General features: G+C 37.1%; 1 protein-coding gene across 8 annotated transcripts in view; it reads right to left on the bottom strand.

The window, feature by feature from the left end:
* KCNMA1 (potassium calcium-activated channel subfamily M alpha 1) overlaps positions 1–22,596 on the bottom strand; it is a gene marked incomplete at its 3' end in the record, with an annotated part of 410,494 nt that overhangs the window by 76,191 nt on the left and 311,707 nt on the right. For 7 of the 8 annotated variants that reach the window (XM_084210399.1, XM_084210401.1, XM_084210403.1 and 4 more), the window contains one exon: positions 22,180–22,256. In XM_084210399.1, the coding sequence (XP_084066525.1) occupies positions 22,180–22,256 (77 nt within the window). Of the gene's footprint in view, positions 1–12,852; positions 13,027–22,179; positions 22,257–22,596 lie in introns of all 8 variants that reach the window. The other variant, XM_084210400.1, reaches the window with a different exon arrangement.

Raw genomic sequence — 22,596 nt, 5'->3', positions numbered from 1 at the left:
TAGGGAAGTATAGTACATAATTTCTAGGTAAATACTGGCAAAAGGAAGAGGAAGTAAAACAGCACAGTAATAACAAAACACTCCAAAACTCCTATCTCTGCAAAAGCTCAAAGCAGACTGGCCAAAACTGAATGCTTTGGGAAGCAAGGGCCAGGCAATCTACCCCATAGGGGTAGAAAGCAAAGCATAAGCTAAGAAATCTAAGGGTTACAACTAACAGCAATGTTACTAACATCATCATTTTGATTTCTCATAGAAGGACTACTCAAAATGATGGATATATATATAGCAAGGATTATATTTTTCAAACACAATTTGAACAGGCTCCAAATACCTCCACATATAATTAAAAAAATTACTGTAATGAATTCTCTCATATAATTTCCCTATTACTAAAAAAAACCCCTACTGATAAGATTGAAATTTCTGCAGCAACTATGGTTGAGCTCTTTTGAAATACTGTGAGAGGGGAAAGCATGCCATCTCACATTCACTTCATGTAGGACCAACTATAATGGCATAAAATTACATAGGCTTGCAACAGAGAAAAAAAGCAACTAATACTGAATCTACCCAACTAATCTGATATCCATGTTAAAAAAAATAATTATATATATTTTGTCCTTTTAGTTTTTACTTTGATACTAAAGCTACAGAGAGATGCCAACCTTGCTTAGTTCATGAAAAGGATCAGACAGATCACAACCCATGATGAGGAACAGGCTTAGAAAGAAAATTTCATCAAACCAAACTGCATTGTGCTTGGTACTTCTGACTCATTAAGCAAACCTTGATGAGAATATGGGTATTACCAAAGAAAGAGTAGGGAGCTCAACAGAGCACCCTCACTGCTCTCACACAGTGCAATGAATCAAGAGGAGAAGAAAAAAGGCAATGGAGAATTTTGGAGAGGATTGCCAAGGTGTTGAATTAGCAGGTTACTTAGTTGTGTCCCATAGAACACTTGGTGTGCTCAGCATAAAAATCACTTAAACACTAAGAGTATAAAATTAAATACAGGTGGCATCCCTTTTCAAAGTAGGTAGCATGATAAGAAAGAGAGAAGAGTGGTAAAATTAAAAAAAGGCAAGAAGATTCTGCAGGAAACCAGAGAACTCCCAGGATTTCTGTTGTATTATCACACCAACTTCATGATAAACTCTACAATCACCTGGAGCTGAGGAACTCTCTCCAACAAAGAAACAATTGATGTATAAAATTTCATAAGATTTACAAGTCAGTTACTACCTTAAAAGAAACTAAATCAAACACAAATGCCACAGGATGCCAATATATTTGGAAATACTGTTGCTGCCAGATGTTTTGAGAGTCAGATACTGAAAGCATCCAGAAATCCTATGCTCAGGGGACACTGACAGCTGTCAAGAAAGTCATCTTCCAAAGTCAAATTGCTTGGAGCTCTGCCTCTGAGGGTTTTATTTTGTCCTGTTTGAGGAGAAAGAAGAGGGAACACAAAAGACTCATATGCTAAGGGCAGATTAAAACCAAATGCATATTTTGACATATTTTATGTTCCTCATGGGCAGAAGTCAAGGACACCACTGGGGAAATCTGTGAGACCCAAGGGACAATTTCAGGATGTTTCCTGAGGAATATGTAGCTCTTGAGTATTGAGGCAGCACGTTTTCCAACATATGAGGCAGAACATATACAAACCTGATTCTGGCACGCCCTCAAGCTACAATTTTAAATGCAAAACAAGAATTTTGCTATTTTGCAGGAGAAGTACCAGTAAAACTACTGATGAATGAGCTGTAGCATTCAAAGACTCAATCAGCCAATCAAAAAGACCTTTTAAGTTTGATCAGCCACTAGACATGCTAACACTAGAAATCCTGAATCCAAAAACAGAGTAGCCACTTTCATTAAAGTAGGAGATAGCATTTTCAGGGATTATTCAGAAAAAACAGAAAGACAAAATTCTCCACAGATCATGCTCTAATGAAAACTACAAATGGCAATGGTAACAGGGGAGATCTGAAACAAAAATTAAACTAATCCTATACTTGAAAGAGGCAAGTTCAGGTGTAGGGAGTTCTAAGCATGCCATAACCTTTATGATAACGGCATACTGAAGTGCAGATAGAGAGCAGAATTCATACTTCATAAATTAACATGCAGGAAGATCTGGTGTCAGCGAGTTAGAACATCAATCCCTGCTCTTACAGAATTTCACACTGATGTAAGATGAGTCAAGCCCAGACTACGTGATTGGATTCTTGGCTTGTCTTCCCTGGCACAGCAAATTGTTTGTTCATCTACTCCTCTTCCAAACATAACCAAGGGCTTCTGCTGAGTCACGTAACACTCTGAAGTGTAAGATGCCTGCACGCTGGACTCCTTGTATGGAAGGATCCTGTCAAATAGTGAGGATCACATTACTGACTCCAGGCTCTGCAATCTTTGCACCATGATTATCATTACAAGATCTCTGCTGAGACTGACATCTGTCCCAGCCCTACCGTCTTCTCATTTTTCTCCTATGTCAGAATGAAGAAATAAGTAAGATATATCTTGTTACTCAGGGCAGGGAGACTCTTGAATACAAAAAATCAAAATATATTTAATTTAATTATTCATATATGTATTTTCTTTCTATTTATTTATTTTTCCTTGAGTAACTTTCCTGTAGAACACAAGTTTTGGTGGGAAAAAAAATCCATCTTTTAAGAGCTATTGAAAAATTTAGATCTTTCAAAAAAAAAGGAAAACTGATTGAAATGAAAACAGATTTAATTCTCTGCAGAATTTTGTTCATAAAATGAAACAAAAATTACACCTTCGTGTCTCAATTTTCACAAAACATAATTTATCAAAAATTAAAATTCAACGTCAGTAGAACTCAAAATGTGCAACCCCACAAAACAGGGTAAACACTTTTTTCCTGTGGAACACCAAAAGCAGTTATTAGCCTCCAAGAGTTTGCAAATTGGAAACTCATTGGAAAGCTTATTGGATTTGTTCAGAACCAAATAAAAAACAGTGCTTCTTGTCAAAAACAAGATACAAGAATTGTTAGAAGTCCATTATTGATGGGAAATATTAGCATGCCATCTGAATATTTGGGAAACATATCCCATATGTTGGAAAGGACAGTATGCAGTGGAAGTCAGAGAAGTACACCCTGTTCTATTCAGCAGTGCATCTCCCTTTTTCTCATCCTTCTGCTGTCTCATCGTGTGAATTATAGTCATTTTCATACCCTGCAATTCTAAATAAATACTGTATCACTCCCTTGCTGCCACCCATCTTGTGATTGACTGATCACAGAGAACCTGGCAGTCCTTGCATGTTCTGCTAGATCAGGAATAATTCTGATAGAGCTAAAGCATGAGTACAAGGAAAAAAATAATCTTTGGACAAATGCCTGCTAATGAAATATGCTATCAGTTTGCACCTATGGATTCACTACAATTGCTCATGGAACAGGAATAAGCATCATCTCTACATGAGGCTCAAAACTTGCAATTATTTTTACTCTCTTCAAGAAGAATCTTTGTCCTGTCAGCCAATAAAACTTTACCAGTTAGGCAAATATTTATCTTGACTTATAAATTACTGTCCATGTGTCAAGCTGCTATTTTTACTTAATGACCAACCCCACATGGGATCATCTAAGTATGGCAGGGCTGATCTTAGACTAAACTATGTCCATTGTTAGATGGCACACCTGACAGCTCCTTCTGGCCAGAGTTTGCTCAGAAACAGAGCCTCCATTTCCTGCTGCCAGTCTTCCTCCAGAGCACAGGGTGATGTAAAATCTCTCCATATTGTCAGACATGCTGTGTCAGGGAACATAGAGCACCATGGAGTGAGAGTGAAGATAATGTCAGGAACATGGGAATGGAGAAGGAACACGCGCAGTGCAAGGAAAATCTTTTATGCAAGAACAAACAAAGGAAATTGCATGACAAAGATCAAAGATGCTATAATGAATTTTTGGTTTTCCTTCAGCAGTTCTTCGTAGTAAACAAGGTCTGCATTCCAATTAAAGTTCAGAAGTAACTGAAAACTTCAGGTTATTTTAAAAATATGGCAGCAGAGATACTTCTCTGGTGATGCAGATAAACTCGAGTTACTCCTGCCCTCATGTAGTATACCCTTTCTAAACCTCTCTAAATTAGAGAGGTTTAGAAAGGCAATTATGGTAATTTCCCCACACCTTCTTTCTGTCTTGTACCCCATTCACTCTCCTCTCATTCTTGCTGTGCATCTACATTCTTAAGCAAAGATCAGAAAATCTGAAAATTGGCCTCTGAAGGGGAATAACTATGTCAAAACAACATTCAGGCTTATATGTAGGACTTCAAATTGTAGATCTCAAAGCACATCTTGGCACAAATTGTAATATAGTATAATAGATTGAGAATACAGTATTTTCATTTTCTGAAGGGAAGAACTATAGTCACGCAGTAAGTCAGTGGCACAGTCAGTATTGGGATCTTTGCCTTGCAGCACTTTTGTTTCCCATCTGCCTAGGTAAAATTTCCAGTCAAACTAAAATGCACACAGGAGTGTTTGACCAGATAACACCAGACACATCTTACACACTAATAATGCTTTCTCCACCCTTCCTTTTGAGAATAATTGTACTGTGCTAACAAGATCTGATCAGGATCAGTGAAGCATGTCTGTGTGAAATAGCACACATTATGCTTCTTAAAATTTTTGATAATAAGTGAATCACAGAACTACAGTATTCAATATTAAGTAAAGTACCATAAGGAAAGATATATCATAGTATTATAAAAAAATGCTAAAAGAAGTTGGTGAATAGTCTGAAACAGTGAAAGGATGGGAAAAGACTGAACTTTAATCTATTTTAAAATACATTATCAACATAGTTAAGAATTTACATACTGAAATAAATGCATTTATGATTTCTTCAAAATAAATTAAAACTTTTCCTCATATGTTCTGTCAAACCTCCTCCTGTCCACTATAACCCCAATCAATGCACCAGTACAGCATGGGCACTTGTCTTGTGGCACTTCAAGAACCTCATATGGAGTTATATGACAACAATCTCCTCTTTTCATACAGAACATAAATAATTCAAAAAGTTGTATTTCCTGGCATACACAAATACTTCAGAAAGTTCTAGGTACTCAGTAGAAAATACAAAGACCCAGAGAAATTGTCTTGTAAGTTGCTTCTGACTTTCAGACTGGGGGCTGATGCACTCTGCTGGACCCACACTGACCTTGATAAAATCTGAAGATCTCTTGTTCTAGTTCAATAGATTTTCCTAGCTTAGGTAAGAAATAGGTTGGCAGTCCCTGCTTTCAATTCTAGAAGTATGGAACTTATATTAGTCACTCATTAGTGACCACTAATGTCACTGCAAACCTGATTAAAGGTATGTGCATATTAAATATCCTAGGAGTCTCATGGAACAATCAGATGATGGATCCACTGTGTTTGATGTTTTCCATGATTTCTCCTGTTTTTATATCAAAATGCATCAAAAGGAGAAACACTGCCATACATAAAGCAAAGGTTTTCATTCTAGGGAGTTTTATACTAAACTGCATTCCACTTCATATGTAGAAAAAATACTGTGGTCTGTTGTAAACTTCAATGAGCACCTCCTTCTATTTAATACAATACCTTCAGATTACATAAAATGTGTAAGATATAAGCCAGAAGATTTCTTTTTCTCTCAATCTGAGGAGAAATATTCCAAATCGGTGAACATGGTTTTTCCTTGAATTATAAAAGGAGACAAGAATAAGGATATAAAAGAAAATAAATTATAACCATAGTATGACATGTACAGGATTAAATTCTTTTAGTTTTGAAGTAATTGGAAAAGAACATGACTGACGTATCAAAGTGTCCCTGTGATTAGCATGAGCCGATAGTTTTCTGCTGTTGTTGTTTCAATATTAATTTGAGACCTTGCCCAATAACATCCACACAAACTAGCTAAGAGTCAAAATGGCAATCAATCTGGGGGACCTATACTGAAAAATGGTACTAACAACTTCCCAGCATCAATGAGCTTCTCAGTTCTACAGCTGTTTTAAAAAGCTTCCTCCCAAAGGCACATTTAGAAGTAAATTAAATGCAACTTTGACTTAATTAACGTTTTAAATGATAATGAATACAATGTAGATTCATAGAAGGCATTTACATTGCGTTATAAAACTGATAAAAATTTAATAACTCTTTGTTAATAAGTTATGTCTCTCCAGACCCATAAAGCCTAAGGCAGTCAATGCTGCAGTCTAGGGTCTAATCCAGGTTCCTAATGCAGGTGGTATAAGGAGGCAGGAGACTGACTTGACACTTGACATTTGCTCTAAGCCTGCTCTGGATCAAGCCACTGCTTGTTCATAAATACTTTACTTCATATAGTAAAGGTCAGAATTTGGGCTCAAGGCAGGGCTATGACAGAAATGCTCAAGCTGAAACCGAGCCAGCTCTGGCATCTGTCGCTTGAAATAGCTGGAAAGCAGCAGAGAAGGAGACCTAACTGGCCAGCATCTGTCCCACACCAAGGAGGTAACAGGAAGAATCTGCTGCCTGGTGGTAAGAAACTGTCATGGTGAGTTTCGTGACAACCAGCCACACTCAGGAACTAAAAATGCAAACATAATTTCCATGTCACCTTGCATAAGGCCCTCTGCTAAATTCACTCCACAGAATGCAGACAGCATCTTTCCTAGCTTGTACCCATAAAAGCAAGCCACTCACCAGTCCCTTCCTGTGACCCTGGCAAGAATCACTACTCAGTATAAAGGCCTAAAGAAATTAAAAGCAGACTTTTTGATCTTTCCTTCCCCTACTATCCCAATTTTTCAAAGGTTTCACTGCTAAACTTAGCCGTGCCTCCAACCCATGATGATGTGAGAGTTCATCTCCTTGTTACAGACATCACAAATTGGGCAGAGCTTACTCTCATCAGCATAAGAGTATATGCTGCATCACAAAACTCACCTGGAATAGCGCATGTCTCATTATTTATATTATCTAGCAATGAGCCAGGTTGTCTCATTTTTACCATTCTACCTTCTGAAAACAGCTAAGTTTGGAGGGATTGTTCTGGGTTTTTTTTCTACCACAGCATTTCTACCTCTCAGTATTCACCTATATGCTCATACTATGCCCAAAAGTAGCTTAAATAATTTATCAGCACTCAGGTTCTATTAAAGCATAGAACAATAAAAGGGATTAATTTCTTTGTCTCAGAGCGTAACTACACAGTTGAAGTCACCTATTGCAAAATTCCTATTGTTTCATGTCACTTTTCCCTTTTGCAATTAATGTTGTCCCTTCCATGTTTGAAGAGGAAAGACAGAAGTCACAGTGCACTCATCTATGTGAAGAAAAAGTGATGCAATAGATTCTTGGAGTATCATAAGGCCATATCCCAGGCCCATTCTGGTCACTGCTGCTATCTCACTGTCACCAGTACAGAGCAAAGTACAGTTGGATCAAGGAGGGGATCACCTCCTTGAGGAGGGCTGGACATCGGGAAGGCAAGAAAGGCACACAAAGGGTTGGCTCAGTGAAACCACTGCTCCAGCAAGCACTTGAATGCTTGTTAAAACTGGGATTGCATTTATTGAGTCAATTCATCCCATCTTCTTCAGTGGAAACACCTGAATGCATCCTTGTCTGGCTTCATGGCCTTTAAAACCCCACTGTCCAGTTTTAGCACTAGCAGCTTTCTCAGCAGTGGTTCATTCTCAGAAAATGTCTAAGGAAGGTGATTCCCCTCATTCCCCGGTAGCAACTGTTAGGATGCATATGGTTGATTTCTTTTTCAGTTGTACTGGGCTTGTATCTTAAATGAGTTATCTAAAATAGTGTAATTTCTTACAAACTGGCAACTAAAATAAACATAGGTACTCATTTTTAAATTATTTTCAGTATTTTGAAAGGGGAAACAGTCTTGTAGAGGTATTTTGAAGAAACATCAGGAAGACAACACTGAATGCATGGGAACCAATCTAACTGAAGTAAAAATCTGTCACCCTAAAAAGGACAGTATCTGGAACTGGTTTTACATAAATCAGTATTTCATTATTTCATACACAGTTCATTTCATGGGCTTATTATTTATATTCTCTCTGCCTTTGAATTACCAAGAATTTATCTGGCATTATGTCTCATTCTAATGACCAATTTTCATTAATCTCACCAAAAAAAAAAAAAAAGCCTATACAATTGTCCAGTACACAGAGGTGGGGTCATTCCATAGAAGTAAGCTGTAAAAAACACAACAATCTGTTTATATTCACTTGTTTAGGACCTTATGCCATTCAGAAAGGAGAGGATCTGTCTTTCCTTTCCCAATTGTTTTCATTTCCAAGACCCAGTTGCCTATTTATTCCCTCAATCTCTTCTTCTTCCTCAAAAAAATTAAAAGCATATTATGGGTTTTTTATGCAGGACGAAGATGAGACAGTGTGACCACACAGAAGTTTGTATAAAAGAGAAAGGATTTATGCAGCATATGCAAAAGTAAGACATTCAAAGCAATCAGGTCCACTTCCCTCCTGTGGCCACTGCAGAAGTCTCACAGCAGAAAAGCTGTGTAGAGGGAGAGAGCAGTGGTACCACCCCACCTTGTCATAATCAGAGCATCATGAATATGACATAAATGTGGTGATACTCAGAGGTGGATGAGCATCTCATAGTCTTTAGCTACCACAAGGTGGTATACACATCCTGTGAAAGGAAACCCATTGCTGCCAAAGGGTGAGCAGAAAATTCTAGCACCCAAAGTTGTCTCCTGAGAGGTCACATACCTGCCCTGCCTGCACCTCAGTCATGCACGACAGCTGCTTGTCTTGGCTACTACAGCAGGACTAGAGAAGTAGTAGGTTAGAAAAGCAGAGGATACATCCTCTGTAGAAAGCAGAGGATGCTCTCCCTGCATTCTAGGAGAAATGGAGTATGCTGCCTTTTCAGCCAGCATTTCAAGAAGCTGGGACTTAATAATTATCAACTCATTTAGAAAAGCCCAAGCATATTTATACAACTGATGAGTTTTAGATACACTGACCAATGTCTGTTACGCATCCATCTCCCTGGCTAAATCAGTGAGTTATACATCATTTCAACTCTCAGTGTAGAATTTGGTTTTTTCACTTGTAAAGACACACAGGCAGGCTCTGAAGTAACAGGCCTATGAAGAAGTTGGAACTTTACTTGGCCTAACTCACTAAGGTCTGTCCCATCACCAGTTATAGTTTAAGCACAGTTTACCAACCTTGGTACACAAAATGTTCACCAAACCTTGCAGAATGTGATTTTTGGTCCTTTGTGAAAGATTCAGCAGCTAACTTGTTTGTACAGAATGAAACATGTGCTGACACTAGAAGTTTATATGGAATATATGGCTTTAAACTTGGTTGGGCACAGAGGTAGATACATGCTTTGCTTCTTTCAAAAGTTACACTTTTTCCAACTTTTCTTAACATGGTCTTTCCATGTAAGATGTCTAAAAGTCTGGGCTGAACCCTGAATTCAAAATGTAGAAATAACTATCCTTTTGTCTCCAGATATCCTTTATACAAGTCTTCCCATAAAGCTTCTCAGAACTACCAGAGCATGTCAAAGCATGTTTTCTTACAAGTTCAATTAGATATGTTTCCTGATATCAAGAATATCCTTGAAAATTTAGATTCCCATGGCAGTGGGTGCAGCAACAACTTCAGGAAAGGTTTCCTTTAGGAACATGAACTTTTCATGTTCCTGAGAAGCACAGCCATATGGTGACGGAGAAACACAAAAAATAAATGGTTCAGGTTAAGATTCTGTCTGTATCAATTAATCATTTGAATGGCACCCCCCAAGACTTGGCACCGACCTAAGCAGAAACATCACACTTTCTAATAACATAATTTCATTACATAAACCACCCCAGGTTTTCAGTGCCTAACTGCCTCTCTTCACTCTAACTGACTTGAGTCTCCAGTGCAAAAAATATTTGGACCATTTGCTATTCATATAGCAATCTACCAAATACAGCTAAACCTGTAAAAATGTAGATACAAAAAACCCCCTTAAAATTCTCTTTTCTTACATTTAGAAAAAATATCTGTATATTTTTCCAGAAAACAGACTATAACCTCAAAAGCTCTTTTAATGCAATTATTCCTAATCAAAATGCCAATTTTCATTTGCTGAAAGTAGAAACAACAATATAGTAACAGAGACATTCATTCACAGTGGAAAACACATTGCAGGTGTTACTTTCTCTGCAGATTATACAATTAGAAGATTAAATCCTGTTTACACCACTGAATATGTAAATTGATATCTTCTACTCAACATCCGATTTTTAGAAACCACGCTAATTCTTACAAAAACCACTCATTGTTTCAAGAAGCTCCATACAATGGTCTGTGATTTTATTTACCTTGGAAAAAAAGCCCACTTTTATATTCAGAAGTTAAAAAAAAAAAAAAAGAGAAAAAAGAAAGAAGTACATTAAGCAATTGTAGAAGCAGACCAACTCAACTGGGGCACCACGACCAAAGCAAGCCCTGTAATAGTATAATGACCTTTAATGAGTGTCTGGGGAAACAATACAGTCGTAGCATAAAAGACAAAGGGCAAAACCCATCATGGCTCCACTGACACTAATTTAAAATGATTTTCAGAACAACTAAAGAATGTAAGAGAGGTAATCTGATCCACCAATCTGACCTCACTTTGATTCTGGGGCCCTGCTGCTGCCATTTCTAATTGTCAAACACTCTACATTTCACATCTGCTCATATTTAATGAAAAGCTGACTCTCCCCACCATTCTCTGAGCTAACTAGCTCTGTCAAGATGGGCATCGCCCGACCCCCGTGCACTGCAAAGAAAACACACTGATTTCTATTGAAGCCCTGCCAGTGCAATGTTGCATGCATGTATATATTTTAATTGGAAAAGAAAGGCTTATGCTGCTTTGCAAAGAGTGTGAATTGGTATTGATTTTCGTACTTATTATTAACAGTCAAAGGTGACTAGCCTCACAAGGGGAAGACTGAGATCTCTTTTTATTTGATGGAGTGATGAAGGGGGGAAAAGACCCATGAAGGATAGGATGCTAAAAATCCTCAAAGCTGTCAATATCACTTATCCTTCAAAATACAACATAGCTCTAACATGTTTCCCAAAAATCTCTGGCTTTTGTTGGAAATAATGCCATTATTGTGGAGGGTTTTGGCTCAGCAGGCAACACAATCAAAAATGTTTACTTTATCTGCCTCTGTAGAGCCTTAAGTGGACTTGAAAGCTACGGTAAACCTACAAATTAGTTTTTTTCCTTGCCAAACAGTGCTAATGGCAGGAATTTTAACCACGTACAGGGGACATATTAATTTATCCTAATCTGGTTGCTGTTAACACCAGTGCCAGGACACAGCCACAAACTCTCTGTAGCAGTCTCTACTCTACAAACTCTACCAGGCACGGTGTTACTGAGGCTGTTACACCGTACAACTGCCTGCAGCAATTCTCAATACAGGAAGGTTTCTTGTTTGCTTTTCTTAACAAAGTATACTTTACTACATTTTACCCTGATAAAATTGTCCTTAAAGGATAAAACCTCCTGTGACTTAGAACAGGACTTTAAACTACGAACCATCCACCTTATGGTGATACATGAGTTTCAAGCAAGCTAGGATGTTCAGAGCACTTAAACACAGAGAGAGGTGATTTTTGGTAAAATCTTCAAGAACTCCTATAAGAATATTTTTAATTAATATGGTCTTCAGACAAAAGAAATGTAACAATTATAGATTTTTTATATTTGTGACTGGAAAAATAGTTCATAAGTCAAAAAAGTTAAAGCAAAATCATTCACCACTTGGGCTACATACTGCAATACATATGGTACCAAAAGATAACCAGGTGCATAATCTAAAATCTACATTAGAGTCTTCATAGCAGAAGGCACTTTTGTCCAAAATGACTTGCCTTGGAAAATGGACATGCTTCCTGACCAAAACTCCAATCTATTCTCATAGCTGTAGCTGAATAATTTTATAGCTTTCCTTTGCCATTTGGGTAGGGAAAGGAAAACAGCTCCTGTCCCAAGACACAGTTTCCCCTGTTAAGAATGACTAAAGAGGACAAGAAAATGAAACAAACAAACACACAGAAAGCCATTTAACAATCTTCCTCAGTTGATGACATTACACTGATAATCCAAGCTTTGTACCAGGGATTGGCACCAGCCTAGCTTTTCTGAAAAGGCGCTACAAAAAGTATAACCGATTTTACAAAAAGTACAAACATTTCTGTGGCCTCAATATTAGATGGAAGATCTTGCTTTACTGAGACTGAAGAGTTACTAACAAAACTAAAGGCAAAAGTAGCAGCACAGAATAGAATTCCAGCTACTACATTGTATCCTGTATATTTATTCACTGCCCATTGTGAATAAATGTGAATTTATTCACTGCCCATTGTGTATGGTGCTCTAGTGCCGATTTATTAAAGCTACCCACTTGGCACCCCTCACAGATTTAGACACAGGTCTGGTCCTCCACCAAAGCACTTACTGCTTAATTAATGACATTTTGTATTGCATGAATTAAATAGAAAAGATGTCACCATACTTCACTACTAAGGTCCTGAAGGCTATTGCAGAAGGATGCTTCATAAAGAGCACATAAAGCAAAGTAATGATTTACATTCTTTTGCATTAAAAATAAAAACAGAAATATAAATACAGAGCTGTGATCAAATTTGGGGTTGATTTTTTGAAAAAGCATCAGCCCAGTTAAAACTCACAGAACTACAATGCACGACACAAGACAGGGATGATTACCACAGACACCACAAACATGGAACAGCATGTGTTGGTGTTAAAACTTACAGGCACGTAAACTGGTGGAGCAATCATTAACAGAGACAGAAGAAAGTGGGAAGGCTCTCTCAAGGGTGTCCATGTTACTATGTACACTGCCTGACATGCAAGAGCAGTCACGCTCAGAGCGTCCGCAATCAAAACAACATGCCAGTCTCATTCTCTTGTAGATGGACATCTTGGCTATAACCATGTGTTGGATGGGAGGAGAGGAAGAGCAGCAGGTTAATGGCAAGGTTATATATATAACAAGGCAGCTGGAAGGTAATTTAAGGGATTTAATACAGGCCTTAGTTAATGTTAACAGTCTTGACCCAGGAAAAAAAAATGCAATGAGATTATTGATAACACTTTGGCTGTACATTAAAAGTAGGGCAAAAGATTAATTGCTCTTTATTTCTGTTCAGTCTTAGAGGGTGACCGCAGTCATGGGGGAAAATTACTGTTTACAGTCAAGTGTTTGGATCAAAATAGAACACAGCAAAAGCACAGAATAATAAGAATATGATTTTCCCTTGGCACAATTAATACCATTGGATTAAAATGAAAACAAAAGTTGCTAGTCCATTAGATATTTTGGCCTATCCTGTTTCCTGTAAAAATCAGAGATTTCTTCATATATAGATATATATGTATGTATACACACACAGAAACACACGTACACATATATTCTTACATACACACGCTCATACACACATATGCGTTATACATACACATACATATATATTAAAATATATTTATTCTTAAATGTATTATAATAATTGCTCTGTATTAAACTGTGCCAAGGAACATCTTAACTGCAATTAATTATACATTAATAAAGAATTACAAGATATTATTAAAATTTTCAAAAAAATTAATTTTGATTACATTTTATCTTCAGGAATTCAAATGAACTCTCGACAGAATACCAAAATTTGCCCATGTAAGAGACAGAACTAAAAAGGGTAAGTATGCTCGACATTAAGTTCAGTTCACAAATAAGGCATCACCAAAAGCACACAGAGCATCGGTCCACTGAAACATGCTGAGCCAATCATTGGCATGGTTTCTGCTCTGGATTCAAAAGTCAATATTGCAAGAACAAAATAACTGAACGTAGAATTAGGTGTTAGTTCCAAAACAAGTGCCAGGTTAGACAGAACATCTTTATCTTTCAGTCATCTGAATGTCCTTGTTATGTATTTCTAGAAATATAGAGCATCCTATTTTATAAATGAATGTATAATTACCATCCTGGAATTTTGTGTGTTATCTGAATCAGATATGTTTACATCTCAAGGAATCCAAAGGCCATTTAGATTGTTTCACATGCTGCACTGAACCAACTTTTGGTAATGGTTTAGATTGAACTGACTCAATTATACTAAAAACAAAGCAACACTGACAGGCAAAAACAAAACCTTAAAAGTAAATGCAGAAAAAAGGTAATGTTTCTCTGGCCTGTACCTTCAGTTCAGGATGTCTTTTTTGCATTATGGTAATGACATTAAATTTAAAAGAATTTTTTTTTCCAGTTTCTTAATCCCACAGTCACCAGGAAAGAGGGATCGAAATCACTCAGATGGGTCAAGTCCTGTTCTAAGGCCTTGATGGCTTGCCATACAGTATACTTGTCAAGCAAGGGTAACATTATGATTGTGGAAAACAGGCATTGAGGGAGATGAATGAGTGATCTCTTCAGCAGCGACCCCATTCCTCTAAAACTTTGCTCACATGACTAATGCCATGTTCTTTCAGCATCCTAGTAGAGTTATCTTACAGCTGTTCAGAAATTCATCATGCAGCATCAGGCTTGTTCATTGCATAGTACATCATTCCTCAGAGCTTGGCTTTTAGTAAGAAGGTTTCCACTGCAGCTTTTGATGCATACACATTCAAACTACACAGAAAATTCAAAACAGCATTTTCCCATGTTTTCCCTCTAACTCTTCCCAACACATTCTTTAAAGTTGAAAAGTTGGACAGCAAAAGAAAAGTGAAATAAGTTACCAAAAGCGTGACAGTATTTCCAGTATGCCTACTTTCTTATTTTTTAAGGAAATTAAAGAAAAATAAAGGGCATTTATGCGACACACTGACAGTAGGTGAGGTTAAAAAAGCAGGCCCATTTTGCCGTAATTATAGCTGTTTTGAAGGATGTTTTCTAATCAAACGCTGTAGCAAAACACACTGCTCAGAAATTCCCAACTGCTACGTCATTGGTTAGTAACAGTCCCTGGTTTTCATTTACTTCTGGCCATATCTTGTCAGCAATCAATAATAGGATAGGACACATTTATGGAAATTAAAAAGAAATCATCCTTAAGGGCAAAGAAGGCTGGGAAGGAAAACTTTTTGTACCATTTTCATCAGACTTAAACCAATAAAGTTGGAAATTTAAGGCCTTCTCTTCAATAGGGGAAAGACATGATGGCATTTCTCAAAAGCAATACCCTTCAGGGACTGTTTTTAACTATTATTGTCAGTTGTTCTGGAGATCATGCATCATTTGAATATTTCACATCATTAACATGCAGGAAACAGGCCTGGACCTGGAAATATAAGCAGCAGAAAGGACTTGCCACAAGGGTTTTAACAAGTATATAAGCAACTGCATATCAGAGCAATAACTTTTGGAAAGAAAACATGCTGTTACTCTTCATTCCTTTTATACAGTCAGTTACATTCACACCAAATACAATACTTATTTCGAATAAAACAAAACACGCATTATTAGTAGGGATGACTAGTGACAAGATCAAAGACAGCACAGAAATGATTTTAAATGGTTCAGCCACACACATACCATTTTCTATAAAACTTCCATAAACATTAACAGAAAATGGGAATCATCAGAGAGACAGGGGGACCTTAAGAACAGCCTCTGTGTGTGTGTTCAATTTATTTGACGCCTGTAGAACCTGCATAAGAATCAACTGATTTCTATTCCTAGATGTGTTATAAATGTCGAGTAGAATTGTAATTTGATAATGGTGAAAACAAAAGTTGGGACATAAAGAAAACTACTTTCCTATTTTCAATTGTATAATAAGTAGGAAAAAAAAAAGAGAAGACAGATCCTTGAACTTAATATGATGACAATCACACAACATTTGTAAAACTAATCAGTAAAAATATCAGGGGAAGCTTTCATGGACTTTTTGTCAAGACTGCTTAAATAATTTAAAAATAAGGCACATATGAACTACTCATTAAGAGCAAAAGGAGAGCAATGTTTCTTTCAATTACTTATAAAGTAAATAAATACTTCTAGAAACTTTCAGATGCAATTTTTCTCAGAAGGCAGTAGCCCTCCTTTCTATAAAAGAAAGAATAGCTCCCCAGATGTCTAAGCTTCTCACAATACCTTACTTCTGATCTCAAAAAGTCAAAAAAAGTACAGTTAAAATGTGTAGATTGTCTGGATCTGAAGTGTTACTCAGAGTTCACAAACAGTAATGGGAAATATTTCCAGCTGCAAAAATAAGCAAAGGAAACTGCAGATTATCCTCTACCTAAAATGTCAAGGAACAGCTCCTTTATCTTTTTCTTTTCTTTTTTTTTTTTTTCTCTTTAAAGAAAGCAGAACAAAGTATTCCTTCTTCTTCCCTGATTTTTCGTGAACCCCGGGCTGTGCCCCATCCTGGTGCCGCTCCCGGCGCTTTTCCCGGGGCTCAGCGCAGCCCGGGTGGAGCTCCGAGGACATCTAGCGGATCTCTGCCAGGTAGCAGGAACGGGAGCCTTCCTGACCACCCCATGGTACAAAAAGGCATAAAAAGGTCCCGAGACACTTCAGAATTGAAATGCACAGTATTATTTCAATTCGTCAAGTTCTCATGATCCAAACTATGAGTGAAAAACCATCAGCATTAAAGGCGACCAGGCGGGAGGGATCGCCTGCCAGCAATGCTGGTTAGCATCATGAGACTGACACACAGACAGGACTTCCCCCAGCACAGTTTCAGTTTCCTGAAAAATACAGCAGCGTACCTTAAACTCTTGGTGAGAATTTATTCACCTTAGCACAACAGGAAAATCTATCCATTATTTAATTTTTACAAGACAACTTCAAGACTAGCAAGTGAGCTTGTTCGCTCTCTTGTAATTTTTGCCATCAATGACAACTGGTTACTTGTTTGCTCCAATTCACAAGGTGCTGTTCTATGTCAAAACTGAAAAAAACAGCAGGAGATCTGAGGTGGACATCTTGCCCTATTTTAGTAGACCTAAGAATGACTCACAGGTTTTGATGTACTAGCACATTTATAGACCAATTCATTATAATTTTCAAATCTGATCATGACCTTTCCTTCATTACCTTACATAAGACTCTCAGCCAGTGTACTCTCAAAGCAAACTACATTTCTAAACAAACTTAAGCTATTGGGGAAATGGAAAAAAAACAAACCAAAACTACATGACCTTTTCTTTTCTAGTTCTTTCACAGCATGAAGAACTCCTTTACTTATTATCATTTAAATTAATTTCTTTAGTTCAGAAAGGTCTCAACATAAGAACATATTTTAAATAAATACATTGCTTCAGATAAATCTAGATTACTTCTAGTATTTTGCCTCAAAGTCAATAGGATTCACCATTTCATCCACAGAATTTATTTGTTTTACTGCTGATTCCTATCATGCTGACCAGTTTCACAATCTGCTTTTTCCTGCTGCTTCATCTTTCTGCTGTGTCATTCTATTGGCTAAAAATAGATTTTTGAAGAAATTTCTGTCCTATCATTGAATATTTTCTTCCACATCAGGATCTCAATCCTTTAGTGTAGTTTGCAGGCTCCACAATAAAATAAATAGTAAATAATGATAATTATAATGCAGGTCACCATAATTTCAAGAAGGCCAGAACTTTATCAAGAGCACAAATTATTCCTCGATTCTTTGAAAGATCCTACAGTGTGTAGAGCTGAGAGGCGGAAAATATCTCAATCCTGATTAAGACCTGAAGTGTTTCCACACAATAAATTCAGAATATCTGGTAAAATGTTGAAGTTTCACGGCCTCCTTCACTTAGAATAGCTGCATGCATAGTAAAGTTACAAACTAAATCTGGCACAGCAATGCTGCACTGCAGCTATGAGATACTCGATCCCCCTTGCTCTTTGAAAGAACAAGCCCATATAATCCCAACACTGCCCTATAACCAGTGCATTTCTTTGCAGCACTTGTATTTCTGAGCAGCAAATTCTTTCCAAGTCCCAAATGCTGTATTTACCATGAGTGTACACACAAAGTGGCTGATGAGAGCCTTCATAGATCCTGAACACTTCCAAGTGGTATGACCTAGATTGACATGAAGTGGTCCATAAAGCTCCTATTCTGTATATGATAATACTGTAAAACTTTACAGCTAATGCTCTGCAAAGTCAGTGTGTGTCTACTTATATAAGTAGTGTCAAAACCAGCAAGCTCAGGAAAATAATCACTGCAGCTTGTTTCCTGTTGAAGCTACCTCAGGGTTTATACATTAAAAACCACACTTTTAATTCATTGTCTGGCTTTCTCCCATAACTCTTTTTTTATTTCTGTCATCGGGGAGAAAAAAGATAAGGACAGTAAAAGACTGCTGTGCTACTCTTTGTGTCAGCTGTGCAATGGAAAGGACAAAGTACCGAAAAACTAAACGGGGACCTGACAACTGAATTGCATTTAACCAGGCAAAGAGGGCTATAGTGGCAATTACCCCAGCCTAACCAATATCCCTAAAAATTAATGAGGTATCCCCAGAATAATTTCAAGGAAATACTATTGCCAAGATCTAATTTTCGTTTAGGGATAAAAAATAAGCTTGTGGAAAAAAAGTGGCAAGTAGGTGGAAGAAGGGAAAACTGCTGTATTTTCTTCAACGTCACCCTAATCTCCATTGGTGTAAACGATGGGAAACTTGTGGGTATGACGTCACTGCTACATGCAACATAAATAAAGAAAAGAACCAAAATACTGAACGAAAATACTCTCTGCTAGAGAAAGACAGGTTGGACCGCACTCTGGGCTACAGGGAACCCATTTTTACTCACAATAGATCACTATCAGTGTGCAGTTAAAATATAGTAGGGGCCGTGTTCCAAGGCAGCAAGAGGAAAAATAAATCAAAAGTTTGTCAATTGTCATAGATTACAAGAAATTCCTTCAAACACATCAATGTACACATGATTTGTCCCCTCTGGGGTTCAACCCCCACCGTTCACAGCAAGCACTGTCACTGGAAAAAAATATATAGAGAATTAGACCATAGCTGTTGCACAAAATGAACAAAACAGGAGGAACAGGTCATCCAGTTTAGAGATTTCATCCCAACGTGGTAGAGTTTTATACAAATATATACATATATTTGGCCTCTTGCTGCAAAAACTACAGTTAAGTGGAATAGGAAAGAGATTGAAAACATTAAAAAAATTAACAACCTGCAGATAAAATTTCCACAAAAGTATTTCTTTGGACAATATGCCATTAGCATTTATGTGTTATTCAGGGAGTGGGATGGGTAAGGAGAAAGGGATGGCAAAGAAACTGCTAAAGGAAAGCAGGATTACATGAATTATCCTTGGCCTTGTAGAAATGTACTGATCTGCCCTGAATTATTAATATTAGGCCTAACGAGTTTGGACAAATGGCTATGTAGGTCAGACTCACGTTTAGACCCCAACAATACCCCAAGCTAATATTCAGAAAGTATCTAAACTGAAGTGCAACCTCAGATGCATTATTAAAGAATGTGAGTTAAGCATTATGGGAAACTGCATTAATTAGAGCCACCATAATTAAGTTTTCCATTTCTTTCACATTTAATTCACCTGAATGTGTCAACATTTTTATACACAACCTTTCCTTTCATCTTACATCTTTTCCACATTTAGCTGCCTCTAATTACTATGCTACTCGCTCATTAAAGCATGTATTTGCCATATAGAACTATATAGATGCATGTGCATGCAGTGCCAAAAATCAAATTGGCATAGTGATGTATTACATGTTGACATCACAGGTGACAGTTTTCTAACTCAACAGGGAGAAAGTTTTCTCAATTTATGCTTTGCTTTGGTTAGAATTGCATTTTTAAGACCAATGATTTGCATCATTTACAGATGGATAACATATCCAAGTTTCTTCAAAAGCGATTAGTGGTTTGAAAGCTAAAACATTTTATGTGAATAACATTCTGCACTAAAGACTTACCTTAAAAACAAACCCAAACACAAAAAGCAGGTCCCATAAAAGGGATTTCAAAATTGTCAACAAAATTTGAGAAATATTTTTTCTGATTGACAACTCTTAAAAAGAAAAGCAATTGCCTTATTTCTAACACTTGTGATCATGCTCCTCATTGAAAGCTGTTCTCAGCTCTACTACAGGCTGCCTGCTGTCCTGGTATCTGCGACCCCTTGTGCGCCTAAGAAACAGGAGGAGAGAGGGCAGACTGAGGAGAGGGGAGACAATGAAGGGGAAATTTAAGATGTTACTCTCACCATTATTTTTCACCTGGCTCAGAGGAAGACTCCTTAGTGCCCAGTGCTCACTGCACCAGCTCTGAGAGCCACCTCCTTCTGCCTCACTAACTCAATCAGTGTGCTTGTTCATCTGCCCAACACCCTTTCCTTTATTGGACTGATATGTGTGACCATGCCATTTGTAACCCTTCCAACTGCTACTCTTGCCTCTCCGTGGCCTTCCTGCTGTTAATATCCATTTTGTTGGCTGGCTCATAACCTGTTTCCTCCCGGGTTTCAAAGTCCTGAGAAGGTTACCCTGATTCTCATTACTGTATAATAATTAAGGGCTCTAAACCTTTATAATGTGAGTTTCTGATTCCTATCTTCTAGCAGATGACAATGAAAAGCGTAGGTCTCATGTTAAACTGAGAGATCTTTGGGATTTATTAAATTTTTAAGCAGGACATGTTTAAAAAGCATACACCATGTGAAGGAGGAGTATAGAAGAAAATAGAAATAAAATAGGGTTTTTTGGTTAGTTTTTTTTTTCTCACAGAACCAGATAAAATTAAGCAGGTAACATATTTCTCTTTAACTGTTGAGTAATTTCAAAAAAAGATTTCATGAGAGTCACAGGCACCCTGAGGCATCTGTAACTGGCTTTACCAGAACTTACTCAGCAGACTCATTGGCTTTGGCAGCAGTTCAAAGGTCACATTCTCACATGGATAAACTGTTCTTGAACAATTTTTTTCCAATATGTTAGGCAATGCATACATTCCTTCCACATCAGGCATGCTTTCCATGTGCTTTGCTCTCCTTGTGGCTACTGGGAAGATAAATACCATTTTCTGTCAGTTCCAGCTGCCTTCTCCCTGTCATACTATTGTTCCACACTCTTGGTGTTTTGGAGGAGAGGAGTTTTTTTTAAAAATCTCCAGCAATAATTTTTTATCTTTTGAAAACAATCTTCAAGACTTCATCCATTTCAGGTATTCCAAAAGGCAGAGAATGTTCAGTTTAGGCTTTCTTCCATCCTCTATAATAGTGATAACGCAGACTCAAGCTATAAATAAGAGAGCTTTCTCCCTTTTAAAAGTAATGATAAAATAGGCATAATCAAACCCTTCTGAGATCTCTCAATTTACCTAATCAATACTTTTAAACTGAATATCTTTTTCATGGCAGAATACCATGGAATGCACATAAATATTTATATATTCAATGAGAAATTGATTCCTAAAAAATTTTGCTATTGGTATTACAAATATGCATGGGTCAAACACATCTTAGGTCAAAGTGTGGTTGTGATAGCTCCTGAAAAAGGTCCTTTCAAAATATATATGGGTAAAATGCTGATTGCTACATATTTATAGAAATTCAGATGCAAAGTCTCACCTCCATTCAAACACTCAATTATTTCTTCATTAAAAACTGTCCAAGCAGTTTAAGAACCTAATTAAACTTAATATTAGCATTACAGCTCAAAGGCTATATAGAAGAGGCGCTAATATTTAATTTCTTCCAGACAACCCTTTCCTCCAGTAAAATTCCCTATTTTCTTCTCTTGCACAATCTGCATGTCATGAATGAGAGAAAAACTTCACTGTTGGCTAATTCTTAACTCAGAAACCTCCAAAGTTAAATTTAGCTTGACTTAATCCTTCAGTTTTTGCTAGCATTGGTCTTTAATTCACTTTTTAATGAAGACACAGGTGTGAGTGGTGTGAAATGTAATAAAAACATATGGACTTCAGAAACCCAAATTGCACTTACTATGTTGCTGTGCATTATTCCTTAGCTTTTCTGTACTACTGTGTAAAACATGTAAATGCATGAACAGGTATTCTTCAGGGCTGAACAGTTCATGAAAAGGAGAGGAAGGGAGGGATAGAAATATTACTTACGCCGTTTGCAGCCACATTTTTTTATCCTTTTGGGATCTGTGATGTCATCATGACAGGCCTTGCAGTAAAAATATGCCCTGCAGAGACAGAATGGAAAAACCAACACATTTCTTAATCTATATAAATGAAATAAGTCCCATATTTCATCTTGTTGCAGTGACCAGTTAAGGAAATGCACCAGTGCTAATTTACTTTAATTGCTGCAAAGGTTTGGACATTTAAGGTAGGAAGTATTTGCTGCAAGACCATTAATTTCAAACATCAGGCTCCAAATTAGTATTTACTTTAATATACTTTTATTTGAAAGGTAATTGGAAGAATGTATGATAACTATGCCACAGTGTAATAGTTTTTTTCTTTTTCATCTTAGAAAAAAGAGCATCTAATGAACTTAATCACAGAAAAAGACTTTGTTTT

The sequence above is a fragment of the Fringilla coelebs genome (assembly GCF_963513975.1).
Source record: "Fringilla coelebs genome assembly, chromosome: 8".
Taxonomy (NCBI): Eukaryota; Metazoa; Chordata; class Aves; order Passeriformes; family Fringillidae; genus Fringilla; species Fringilla coelebs.
Note: the sequence above shows the minus strand (reverse complement) of the source record. Positions and strands in the feature narration are given on the sequence as shown.